The sequence below is a fragment of the Castanea sativa genome, chromosome 12 (assembly GCF_040712315.1).
Source record: "Castanea sativa cultivar Marrone di Chiusa Pesio chromosome 12, ASM4071231v1".
NCBI classification, from domain to species: domain Eukaryota; kingdom Viridiplantae; phylum Streptophyta; class Magnoliopsida; order Fagales; family Fagaceae; genus Castanea; species Castanea sativa.
Window position 1 is genome coordinate 1,980,073 of NC_134024.1, and position 12,508 is coordinate 1,992,580.

General features: G+C 39.5%; 1 protein-coding gene and 1 long non-coding RNA gene across 2 annotated transcripts; both read left to right on the forward strand.

Moving 5' to 3' along the window:
• Positions 1-1,759: 1,759 nt before the first annotated feature.
• Positions 1,760-2,197, forward strand: LOC142619455 (uncharacterized). The gene has a single exon (XM_075792551.1). The coding sequence runs from the start codon at positions 1,760-1,762 to the stop codon at positions 2,195-2,197; it is 438 nt and encodes a 145-aa protein (XP_075648666.1).
• A 3,549-nt stretch (positions 2,198-5,746) lies between these two features.
• LOC142618679 (uncharacterized) lies at positions 5,747-6,992 on the forward strand. The gene is made up of 3 exons (XR_012841328.1): positions 5,747-5,980; positions 6,094-6,159; positions 6,749-6,992. It is a non-coding gene; the product is annotated as an uncharacterized LOC142618679 (long non-coding RNA).
• Positions 6,993-12,508: the final 5,516 nt, after the last annotated feature.

A 12,508-nucleotide genomic window follows, 5' to 3' on the forward strand; every position in this document is an offset into this window, starting at 1 on the left:
GATTACCATTGTTACACTGCACTTACTACACTCCACGAGCCTCAAACCTATCGTGAGGCCTCCACTGACCCTTTATGGCAGATTGCAATGAAAGAGGAAATTGATGCATTAACCAAAAACCATACTTGGGACTTAGTTACTCTCCCTCTTAGACAGTCTGTGGTTGGTTGCAAGTGGATCTACAAGATTAAGACTCGCTCAGATAGGTCCATTGAGCTCTATAAGGCTCGCCTTGTTGCAAAAGATTTTACACAGGAGTATGGGATTGATTATGAAGAGACCTTTGCTCCAGTTGCCCGCATCTCATCTGTTCGTGCCCTCCTGGCTGTTGCTGCTGCTAGCAAATGGGATCTTTTTCAAATGGATGTTAAAAATGCATTCCTTAATGGGGACTTGAGTGAAGAAGTTTACATGCAATCTCCTCCAGGTCTCTCCATTGACTCTAACAAGGTTTGCCGCCTTCGCCGAGCATTGTATGGTCTTAAACAAGCTCCTCGAGCCTGGTTTGCAAAATTTAGCTCTACTATTTTTCGCTTGGGTTACACTACCAATCCTTATGATGCTGCCTTATTTCTTCGTCGTACTGATAAAGGCACCATTCTACTTCTCCTCTATGTGGATGATATGATCATAACTGGTGATGACCTTAGTGGCATACAAGAACTCAAGGATTTTCTTAGTCAGCAGTTTGAGATGAAAGATCTTGGACATCTTAGCTATTTCTTGGGTCTTGAAATCACTCGTTCCTTAGATGGTCTTTATATTACTCAAACCAAGAATGCTTCTGATCTTTTGTCTCGTGCTGGACTCATTGACAGCAAGACTGTTGACACCCTAGTTGAGCTTAATGCGCATCTGACTCCCTCGAGGGGGAAACCATTGTCTAATCCTTCTCTTTACAGATGATTAGTTGGCAGCCTAGTTTATCTCACAGTTACTCGTCCAGACATTTCTTATGCTGTTCATTAGGTCAGCCAGTATTTGTCTGCTCCACGTTCGACTCACTATGCTACTGTTCTGCGCATTCTTCGATACTTGAAGGCCACTCTCTTCCATGGCCTTTTCTACTCAGCTCAATCTCCTCTTGTACTCTGTGCATTCTCTGATGCTGATTGGGCAGGAGATCCCACTGATTGTAGGTCCACCACTGGCTATTGTTTTCTACTTGGCTCTTCCTTGATTTCTTGGCGAAGTAAGAAACAAACCTTTGTGGCCCACACCAGTACTGAAGCAGAATATCGTGCTCTTGTTGATACCACATCTGAGCTTCTTTGGTTACGATGGCTTCTTACAGACTTAGGTGTGTCTACATCCTCTGTTACACCTCTTTATTGTGATAATCAGAGTGCCATTCACATTGCTCACGATGATGTCTTCCATGAACGGACTAAACATATTGAGATTGATTGTCATTTTATCTGTTATCATCTTGTTCATGGTGCTCTCAAGCTCTTCTCCGTCTCCTCCAAAGATCAACTTGCAGACATCTTCACCAAGTCCCATCCTAAGGGACGCCTTCGTGATTTGGTTGACAACCTCAAGTTGGTCTCACATCCACCTTGAGTTTGAGGGGGGCTGTTAACGTACACTTATATGTGGGCTTGGCCCATCTAGATCACTTACTTGTAGAGCACACATTGTACTACTTGTACTGCACTCATATTTACTTGTACAGCACTCATATGCCTCCTATATAAAGGCACTCATATATATTATTTTAGTGAGAAATATAATACTATTAAATTCAGTATTTCTAACAATGTGGAATCGTATTTGGCAGCTACACACACCCCCTAAGGTGCGGAACTTTGTTTGGCGAGCATGCTCTGACATCCTCCCCACCCGCACAAATCTCTATCGTAGGAAAGTGCCTGTAGACCCAGCCTGTGGAATATGCCAACAACACGATGAGACGGTGGCCCATGCATTGTGGAGCTGCCCTATGGCTAGGAACGTGTGGGCGTTGGTGACAGGCAAGCTACAGAAGCGTAGTTCAGAGGTAAAGGACTTCTATGTACTGGTGAGAGGATTGATGGCTGAGCTCTCGCCTAAAGAAATGGAGGTATGCGCTACAGTTTCATGGTCCATATGGAATGCCAGAATTAGGTACCTCTTTGACAAAAAACAAACTCAACCGTGCGATATCTTGCGAGGTGCGATGTCCCTGCTACAAGACTACCAACGCCTCTGTCAATGACTGGGTACATAAAAGGAAGAACACTAAAGAAGAGGTTTGGTGCCAGGGATTAGTGCATTAAGTATAATATGGGTTGCTGGGGTTGCAAGGGACCATGTTGTAGGTGCAATAGGTGGGGGACATGCAGTTGCATGCATTGACCCACGTAGTTCCCAGTAATGTACTCTTGTGGAGGATTATGTAATATCTATATTGATTGTTCGAATAAAATTTTATCTTTTACGTCCAAAAAAAAAAAGCTTAAATGGGCATTAGAGTGAGTGGTTTATTTCTTTTGGACAAGTAAAAAGTACCAAGTAATTTGGAGTATAGTCATGTAACATTGCTGCATAATCTGATTAAACAGATTCAAAAAATCAATCATCCAGTCCAAGTGATCAATCCCAAGTCATATTTGAAAAAGCCAAGATCCAATGTCCAATGGCAATTACTCACATATGCCTCCAAAAAAGAAAATATAGGAGATTATTGCTAAATGCCGTCTCAACGTAGACCGTGACAGCTTTCTCAATATAATAAGATGATGGCTATACAAATGTGGAGTAATAATCCAAAACAATTAATGTCTCAGCAATAATTAAAAATAAAAAAGCAGACAAATTGTGAAGGTGAAAGCAAAATTCATAGATCGAGGGGTGGAGATAGATTCTTATGTCAGGGGAAGACAACAACCCATTTGAAAATGAAATAAAGCTATCCGCTAATGGATACTATGATTTCACCTATACAATGGATACTATATCGTCCATTGAATGGACCGTCCGCTAATGGATACTATATCATTCAAACGACTAACGTAGTGATAAAGCTAGCAATCACCTTTTCTGTTTTTCACTAGTAACCCCCCAAAAAAAAAAAAAAAAAAAAAAAAAAAAAAAAAAAACCTGGTCAATGATGACTACAGCTCATCTTCTAACATTTCTGAAAATATATGTCTTGGATGTTAAAAGTTGTTAACTGAGGAAGTCTTACCTGACTCGAAGTAAAATATGCTACACCAGTTTTGAGAAAGTGAATAGCTTCGTCCATTATTTTTTCTCCAGTAAGTCATAGCATCCACTCTATTTCTCTTCATTTCAGTTGTCCATATCCTAAAATGTGTTTAGTTAGGCTGAAAACAGTAACAATGAAAAATAGAGAGAAGAAAATAAGGTAAAAAAATGACATTTTTTAATGTTTGGTTAAGAGGGGAGGAGGAAAGAAAAGTAGTGGGACCTACAAGTTTTCTCTCTTCCTTTCAAAATACAATCTCTTCAAATTAGAGCAAAAAGTGAAAAGTTTTTTTTTTGTTGACAAAACTGCCCCACTTTCTCAGTTTTTATTTTTTTATTATTTTTTTAATGTAAACGTTTTTGGGGCTTCTTTTTTTTTTCTTCTTCTTCTCAGACATTAAAATAATATATTTATTCAATAAATTAATATATTCCAAAACATGAATAAAAGCAGAAATAAGACAGGGAGGGAAACAGAAATTAAGACATGAGTGATGAGACAGAAAGTGAGAAGAGTGAGGAATGAATAAAAAAAAAATTATTTCCTCAAAAGGGCTATTATGATTAAAAATATTATTTACTCAAAATATATTATTTCCTCAAAAGGACTGTTTGCCAGAAATGACCAAACTATGGGACCACAATAATTAAAAGATGCAGACGATTCATTTGAAAAAAAAATAATTGAAGGCCATGTGACTCTGTAAGAAGGAAAAGACAAGTGAACAGAAAATAAAAGTGGTGGAGAAGGGCTACTTCATTAAGGCCACTCATTCTCACTAGGGGTGTTTCGGTTCGGTTTCGGTCGGTTTTTATGGGTATGGCCAACCGAAACCGAATATTTCGGTTTGTGAAATTCTCAACCGAAATCGACCGAAATGGCTGGAATCCGAACGGTTTCGGTGCATTTCGGTTTCGGTCGGTTTTCAGTTTTTCAAAGAAAGGGTTATTGAGATTTTCAAAACCATAACTTTAATCACATATAAAAAACAAATAAATAGAGCAACATAGAGGGAGCTATTGAACAAATCAGAACGACAAAGAAAGAAAAATTTCCAACAATATTTGTTCAACAATTTACACATAGATTCAAACAAAAAATTGAACTTTACCACACCATAGCAAGAGCCTACCACCATGCTTGAGCCTACCAGTGATTTTTCATTCTCTGTATAGAGATGTGACTCAGAGAGAAGAGAAAGGCATGCCCATGGTCCATGGGACTCATAGAGAACAAAAAGAAATGAAAAAAATGGGGAGGCTGAGGTAGACGTGAGAAGGGCTGATGAAAAGAAAAGAGAAGAAGAATATAGGGAGGATAGGGGCGGTTGGAAAAAAAGAAAAGAGAAGAAGAAATTAAGGAGGATAGGGGCGGCTGGAAAAAAAGAAAAGAAAAAGAAATTAAGGAGGATGGGGGCGGCTGGAAAAAAAGAAAAGAGAATAAGGAGGATAGGGGCGGCTGGAAAAAAAAGAAAAGAGAAGAAGAAATTAAGAAGAATAGGGGCGGCTAGAAAAAAAGAAAAGAGAAGAAGAAATTAGGGAGGATAGGGGCGGCTGGAAAAAAAGAAAAGAGAAGAAGAAATTAAGAAGGATAGGGGCGGCTGGAAAAAAAGAAAGGAGAAGAAGAAATTAGGGATAGGGGCGGCTGGAAAGAAATGAAAAAGAAGAAAAAAGTAGGGATATTTATATCATGCTATAGTTCTAGGGTTTTAAAAAATTAAATAGCAAAAAAATCACTCATGCCCACGCGAAGACTCAATCTCTGGAACTGCTAGCCAAAACTTAAGGAGCATACCACTAAGCCACTGAAGAGTTATGTTTTAAAGTTACGTAAATATATGTATATATATATCGGTTCGGTTCGGTTGGTTTCGGGGTAAAAAATCTAGCACCGAAACCGAAACCAAAAATTTTGGTTTTTAAGAAATGAAACCAAAACCGAACCGCACCGAAATTTTGGCAACAATTCGGTCGGTTTCAATCGGTTTGTTCGGTTCCTCGGTTTTTTGCACACCCCTAATTCTCACCTTGAAAGATGGTTGAAAACTTATCTAGATATTATTATCAAGTCTCCTACGAAAAAAGGAATACAAGAGGTATTACTCTTGTCAATGTCAAGTGTGAACTGGTGACATCTTTTCCAACATAATATGTCTATTGAAGACCGTCTCAAATAGCGAAGCACATGAGCTGTCATCTTTTTCCTAATAAATTAAAAAAATGTGAAGCAATAGTCTGAAAAAAAAAGCTGTGTGACGTAATAATTCAAGAAACAGACGAGTGAAAATCAAAAAAGCAGACGAGCAGTTAAGCAAAAAGTCGTAAAAGTGAGGAATCATTCTACAGTACAGAGGAAAGCGCGAGGAAAAAGCCAAATGAAAACAAAATAAGAAGAAAGTGAAAACAAAATAAGTCAGAAAAGTGAAAACAAAATAAGTCAGAAAAGTGAAAAAAGTGAATAATCATTCTACAGTACAGAGGAACGGCCAAGTGAAAACAAAATAAGAAGAAAGAAAGTGGTTCACCGGTCAGCAATGGCTACTTCAAGTCTGTAGTAAAAGGCTACTCTCATTCTCTGTTTTGCTAAGAAGAAAGAAAATGCTACTCATTCTCAACTCTCAAGTGAAATACAGAGCGGAGAAAAATCATCTTTATATTATTTAATTTATTTCTCTCGTTTGCGATCCTCCCTATTTATAATATTTCTTTATCACCTTCGATTGTATACTCCTCTTGTAAGCTCTCGGAGTGAACAATTCTTTTCAAGAAAATATTCAAGTTTATTTTTCAAGTAAGTCTATTCTTTAAAATATTTCACCACTGTATTTGCATATTTTATATATTTAAAAGCATAAATCAGCTTTTGTTTCTATATTTGATAATTTGTTCTTTTGGATCTCCTAGGTTCCTACATCTTCAAATTGAATATCAGATGGTGCAAGTCTTGGGTACCGATTTCGAGTAATGGAGGTTGGAATTGAAAACTTTTATATATCATTTTATAAATTTGAAGATTGTAAATTGTTGTTTAATTCTACTTATGTCTATGTCATATACATATTCTTTATTATTTATTGAGACCGCACCTAATGAGGTTGAGCTTTTAATCAATTAGTTTGTCTTTTCTTTCTCAAAAAAAATTAGTTTGTCTTTTTATTAGTAAAGTAACTTGTTATTTGTGTTTTCACGGGAAACATTGAACAATTAAAAAAAAAAATAGAAAACATTGAACAATAAAAAAAATAAATAACAAAATTGAAGAATTTTGCCTAGGATTATAATTTTATTTATTATTATAATTATATTATTATTCATGGAACAAAGTATTGGTTGTTATTATTAACTAGTCGTTAATCTGTGTGACGTACGGAAAGACTTTTTTACATTCATGTTATCAAATTAAAGAGATTTAAAAATACTTTAAGAGATTTAAAAATAGTAGTAATGTTTAAATGTTATCAATTTATAAAAATATATATATAGATAGTGTGATTGTCATGTATTTCTTGATATAAAACAGAATATAATTGATATAATATTTGATATTTTGTTCTTTTAGATCTCCTAGGTTCCTACATCTATCTTCAAAGAGAAGGCTACTCATTCTCAACTCTCAAGTGAAATACTGAGCGGAGAAAACTGACTTGATATTATTTCTCATTTGCAATCCTCAATGCCTGTATTTCTTTACTGTAAAGTCCTCTTGTACATAAGCTCTTGTAGTGGAAAGAAAATATTCAAGTGAAATTTTTAAGTAAGTTTATTCTTTAAAATATTTCGCCATTGTATTGGCATATTATAAATATTTAAAAGCATTTATTAGCATTTGTTTCTATTTTTTTTTTAATTATTTGTTCTTTTAGATCTCCTAGGTTTCTACATCTATCTTTAAATTGAATATTGGCAATGCTTTTATTATCAAGTTTGAAAATAGTGAATTTCAGTTAGCTCAACCAATAAAGTCTCTAATCGTCGAATAAGAGATCTGGGGTTCAATCTTCGTCTACATCTATCTTCAAGTTGAATATCAGATGGTGTAAATCTTGGGTATCCATTTCGAGTAGTGGACTCAGGACCAGAGGTTGGAGTTGAAATTTTTAAATATTATTTTATTAATTTGAATATTTTAAATTGTAGTTCATTTCTACTTATGTCTACATCATATATTCATTCTTTATTAATTATTGAGACCAAACTTCATGAGGTTGAGGTTGAGACTGGGTCAGTTTGAATTTTTAATTTTTTTTAGGGGAGTTTGAATTTCTAATTGTTCTGCTTTTAATCAATTAGTTTGTACTTTTATTAGTAAATTTCATGAGGAATAAATAAGGGTTTTCTATCTTTTTAGTGGGTGGAATCACTTCATTTTATGTATTAATATGTTCTATTCTCTCTCATTGGTCACCTATTGTCTAACTGTTTGGTTTAAAATGCAAATTGCAATGCTTTTATTATCAATAAAACTTATAATTTGAAAAGAAGAAAAGGCCAAATTGCTTGATCAATTAATGATAAAAATGAATAAAAACCCTGGATCATGCTTTGGGTGTTCTACTTTATATTTCACCAATTACATACTATTACATGTTTTTTTTTTCTCCTCTCATTTTCAAGTAACCAAAGTATATTTTTTTAAAAATAAATAAATCAAAAATCAAACACATTACATACTATAATTGATGAAGTATAAACTATAAGTATAAAGTGAAACACTAGAGTAGGACATGAGACTTTTGTTTGAGAATAAGAAGATTCAAAACAATTAAAATAAATTGGTCCCTTATGGAAACATGACTTTATGGTTTATTAACATAGAAATTGTGGGGAGTAAAAGGACCTGAGCAAGTCCGTTTTTGACTAAGGGCCTTTAAGACTATAAGTCGGCCCACAGGGCGAAGGTCCGAGGATTCGTCCAAGGACTAATCTCCCCTCGGAAAGACTCGCGATGACCCTGAGATTCGCCAAGAAGATTAGAGGCAGAGTTCTGGAAGAACTGTTGGTTAAGAGGGGGATCTAAATATCTTCTAGATGCAACAGTGTGAGAGAAATATCTCAGAAAAAGGTTGCTACCTCCACATTAAAGACCCTGCACTTACCTCCCTGGCTGCATTAATGGAGAAATGACTCCTAAACAGTAGAATCCACATTTTTACTATTGTTTAAAGACTTCAGGAAGATGGTGGAAATGGGGAGAGGATCTAAGGATTAGATTTGTATGACACGTGGACAAAGAGGGAAGAAGAAGTATTTAAGAAGAGAAGAGAGTAAAGAATAGGGGATCGGTCAGTTAGTTAGACAAGGGCTAAGAACTGTAATCTTTGAAAGAGAAAGAAAGATAATACATAAATCGTCCTCGGCTTACGTCCGAGGAGGTTCCTTTGTCATATTTGTTTATTATTTGCGAATACTATAACACTCTAGTCTGTTTATCAAGCTTCCCACACCACTAAACTAGATTTCGAATTCACACTTTACAAATTTAATTGTTTAAGGCTTATTGGGCCTGAGCCCACATTTGTTTTTGGGTCTAGGCGCAATTGTGCATTTATAATTGGCGCCGTCTATGGGAAGTCTAGTGTTGGAGGAACTGGAACACCATGGCAGGCTTAGGCTCGTACCATGCAGAATCTTAAGGATCGCAACCTGAGGATCTTTTCGAACGTCTTGAATGCCGAGAGGATCAAGAGAGTAACGTTCACACTGAATATCCTAGAGCAAGTCATACTCACGGTGGAGGCAGGGCCACCCATGAAGATGATGCCAAGGCCATGCAGAAGGAGATTAATCACCTTAAGAAGAAGCTGTGTCGCGTTAGGCAGAGGCGTGCTTCACCCTCGTCTAATATTTCTTCGGGGGAATCCAGGGGAAGTAGTTACAGTTCGAGGTCATGGTCGCCCCCCAGCAAAACATCCTCTCGCAAAGAGGATGACCTATTAGGTCGCAGACACAGGAAGCTCCCCTTCAGGGGCTTTGGGAACGATGCTATGAGCCGAGCGTTACACCAGCTCTCCAAATCGCCATTCTCCCGTAGGATTGAGAATGAGAGGCTCCCTAGGAGGTTCACCCAGCCCACCTTCACCATCTATAACAGTTGGACTGATCCGGTGGAACATGTGAGCCACTTTAACCAGAGAATGGCGGTGCATTCTCACAATGAGACCCTAATGTGCAAGGTCTTCCCTTCTAGCTTCGGACCTGTTGCTATGAGGTGGTTCAACGGCCTTAAATCGGGATCTGTAGGTTCGTTCGGGGAACTTACTAAAGCATTCGCGTCACGGTTTATTACATGCAGCAGAGTTCCTTGACCGTTGGACTTACTGTTATCTATGGCCATGAGGGAGGGCGAGACGTTGAAAGCATACTCTGACAGGTATTGGGAGATGTTTAATGAGATAGAAGGTGATTTTGACGAGGTGGCGATCAATACCTTTAAGGTAGGCCTTCCTACTAATCATGACTTGAGGAAGTCCTTGACCAAAAAGCCTGTACGAAGTGTACGTTGCCTCATAGACCGTATTAACGAGTACAAAAGGGTCAAAGAAGACCAACAGCAGGGAAAGGGTAAGGCGAAGGTTATCCTGTAGGAGAGAAGGGATTTCAGGTCGGACAAATATCACAACAACAAGCCAAGAAGAGATTACTCCGGGCAGTCTGGCTCGGCAGCACCTCAAACTGTTAATACTGTATTTCGAGAACCGGTCCACCAGCTACTGAAGAAGGTCCGTAAGGAACCCTACTTCAGATGGCCTAATAAGATGGTGGGGGACCCCGCAAAGAGGAATCAGAATCTCTTTTGTCAGTACCATCAAGACGTGAGTCATACTACCGAGAACTGTCGGACCCTCTGGAACCACTTGGAGCAGCTTGTCAGTGAAGGAAAATTAAAGCAGCACCTGTACCAACCTAACGGGTAGGGCAGTCAGTCCGCCTCGAATAATCAGAAGAATAATTCATCTCGGCTGCCCTTGGGAACGATCAACGTTATCTTCGCTGCGCCTGGCAGGACCGGCTCATGTCCCACCAGGGTGATGGCAGTTTCGCACTCCTAAGCTGATGAGGCAGGCTCCAGGCCGAAGAGGTTAAAGGTGAGTGTGCCTGTTTTGGGATTTTTAGATAAGGATAAGGTTGGGACCATCCAACCCTATGACAACGCCCTGGTGGTCACTCTGAGGATAGGGAATTATGATGTAAAAAGGATGATGATTGATTAAGGCAGCGGCGCGGACATCATGTATCCTGATTTATTCAAGGGGCTAAGGTTGAAACTGGAAGATCTCACTCCTTATGACTCGCCACTCATAAGCTTTGAAGGTTAAGCTGTCGTACCAAAGGGATAGATTCGGTTGCCCGTGCGATCCAGCTCGGAAACGGTTGAAGTGGATTTTATTGTGGTCGACGCATATTCCCTATACACAGCCATCCTTACCAGGCCCTGGCTGCACGCTCTGGGTGCTGTCTCCTCCACCTTGCATGTTAAGGTTAAGTTCCCTTTGGGGGAGTACATCAAAGAGATTCTCGGCAGCCAATCGGTGGCTAGGCAATGCATATTGGCTACAGTGCTGCATCAGGCCGAAACAGAGTCCCTGACCTCGGCTATGAAATACTTATAGCAATTAACAACTCTGGATGCGCCTGACGTGCTGACAGCAGAGGAGGCCATATGCGAAGACTTGGAGAAGTTTCTGATAGCGGATGATCCTGAAAGGTTCTTTCAAGTTGGCGTACGTTTACCATGTCAAGAAAAGATGGAGTTGCTAGAGTTTTTGAAGGATAACATCGATGTCTTTGCGTGGGATCCCTATGAGGCTCCGGGGGTAGACCCAAGCTTCATTTGTCATCATTTGAATGTCAATCCTGCTATTCTTCCTAGAAGGTAGCCCCCTCGGCGTTCCTCCAAGGAGCACTCTGAAGTCATTAAAGAACAGGTGCTCAACCTCAAGAGGGTTGGGGCTATTAAGGAAGTTTTCTACCCAGAGTGGTTGGCGCACACGGTTGTGGTCAAAAAGAAAAATGGAAAGTGGCGAGTATGTGTGGACTTCACAGATTTAAACAAAGCTTGCCCAAAGGACTCGTTCCCGATGCTGCGCATCGATCAGCTTGTGAATGCCACGGTCGGACATCCTCGGATGAGTTTATTGGATGCCTTCCAGGGTTATCACCAAATTCCACTGGTGGTGGAGGATCAGGAGAAAACTGCCTTTATTACTCCAATAGGGAACTATCACTATAAAGTGATGCCGTTCGGATTAAAGAATGCTGGGGCTACTTACCAAAGGATATTGACCAGAATGTTTGAATTGCAACTTGGAAAGACCATTGAGATATATGTGGATGACATGGTAGTTAAGAGTAAGACGATACCTGTGCACGTGAAAGATTTGGACGACACTTTTTAGGTACTTAGAAAGTACAAGTTGCGTCTTAACGCCTTGAAGTGTTCTTTTGGTGTGGGTTCTGGAAAGTTCCTAGGTTATATGATTACTCATAGAGGGATAGAGGTGAATCTGGCACAGGTCAGAGCTATTTAAACCTTACAGCCACCTCGGAATCCAAAGGAAGTTCAGAAATTAACCGGAATAATCGCTGCTCTCAGCAGGTTCATCTCTCAATCAGCTGATAGATGCAGGCCTTTCTTCCAACTGTTGAATAAGTGGAGGGGGTTCCAATGGTCCGAGGATTGGGTTGTAGCCTTCCAACAACTTAAGGAATATCTTTCCCGGCCATCCATTATGTCTCAGCCTGAAGTAGATGAGGTCCTGTTTGCATATCTGGCAGTGGCCATCCATGCGGTCAGCCTGGTCTTCTTAAGGGACGACGGTGGGGTGCAAAGGCCAATCTACTACGTCAGTAAATCCTTAAATGAAGCCGAGGTGCGTTACCTACTTTTGGAGAAAGCGCTTTTAGCCGTAGTTCATGCCACGCGGAAACTTCCTCACTATTTTCAGTCCCACACCGTTATAGTTTTGACCCAACTGCCTCTCAAGTCAGTGTTGCGCAGTGCTGACTACTCTGGAAGGGTGGCTAAATGGGGAACTATTTTGGGAGCTTTTGATATTAAATACATGCCGCGCACCTTGGTGAAGGGCCAGGTTCTTGCAGATTTGATGGCGGAGTTCGCAGAACCATTGTTGGAAGAAACTGTGAAGGAATCACACATGGATGAAAAATCAGTTGGCGTGATCACGGGCATAGGACCTCCCACTTGGAAAGTGTTCGTTGATGGGGCAGCTAACCAGAGAGGGTCTGGTATCGGACTTGTCCTGGTATCCCCCGAGGGAATTGTCTTCGAAAAATCCTTGAGGTTGGCGTTATTGGCTAC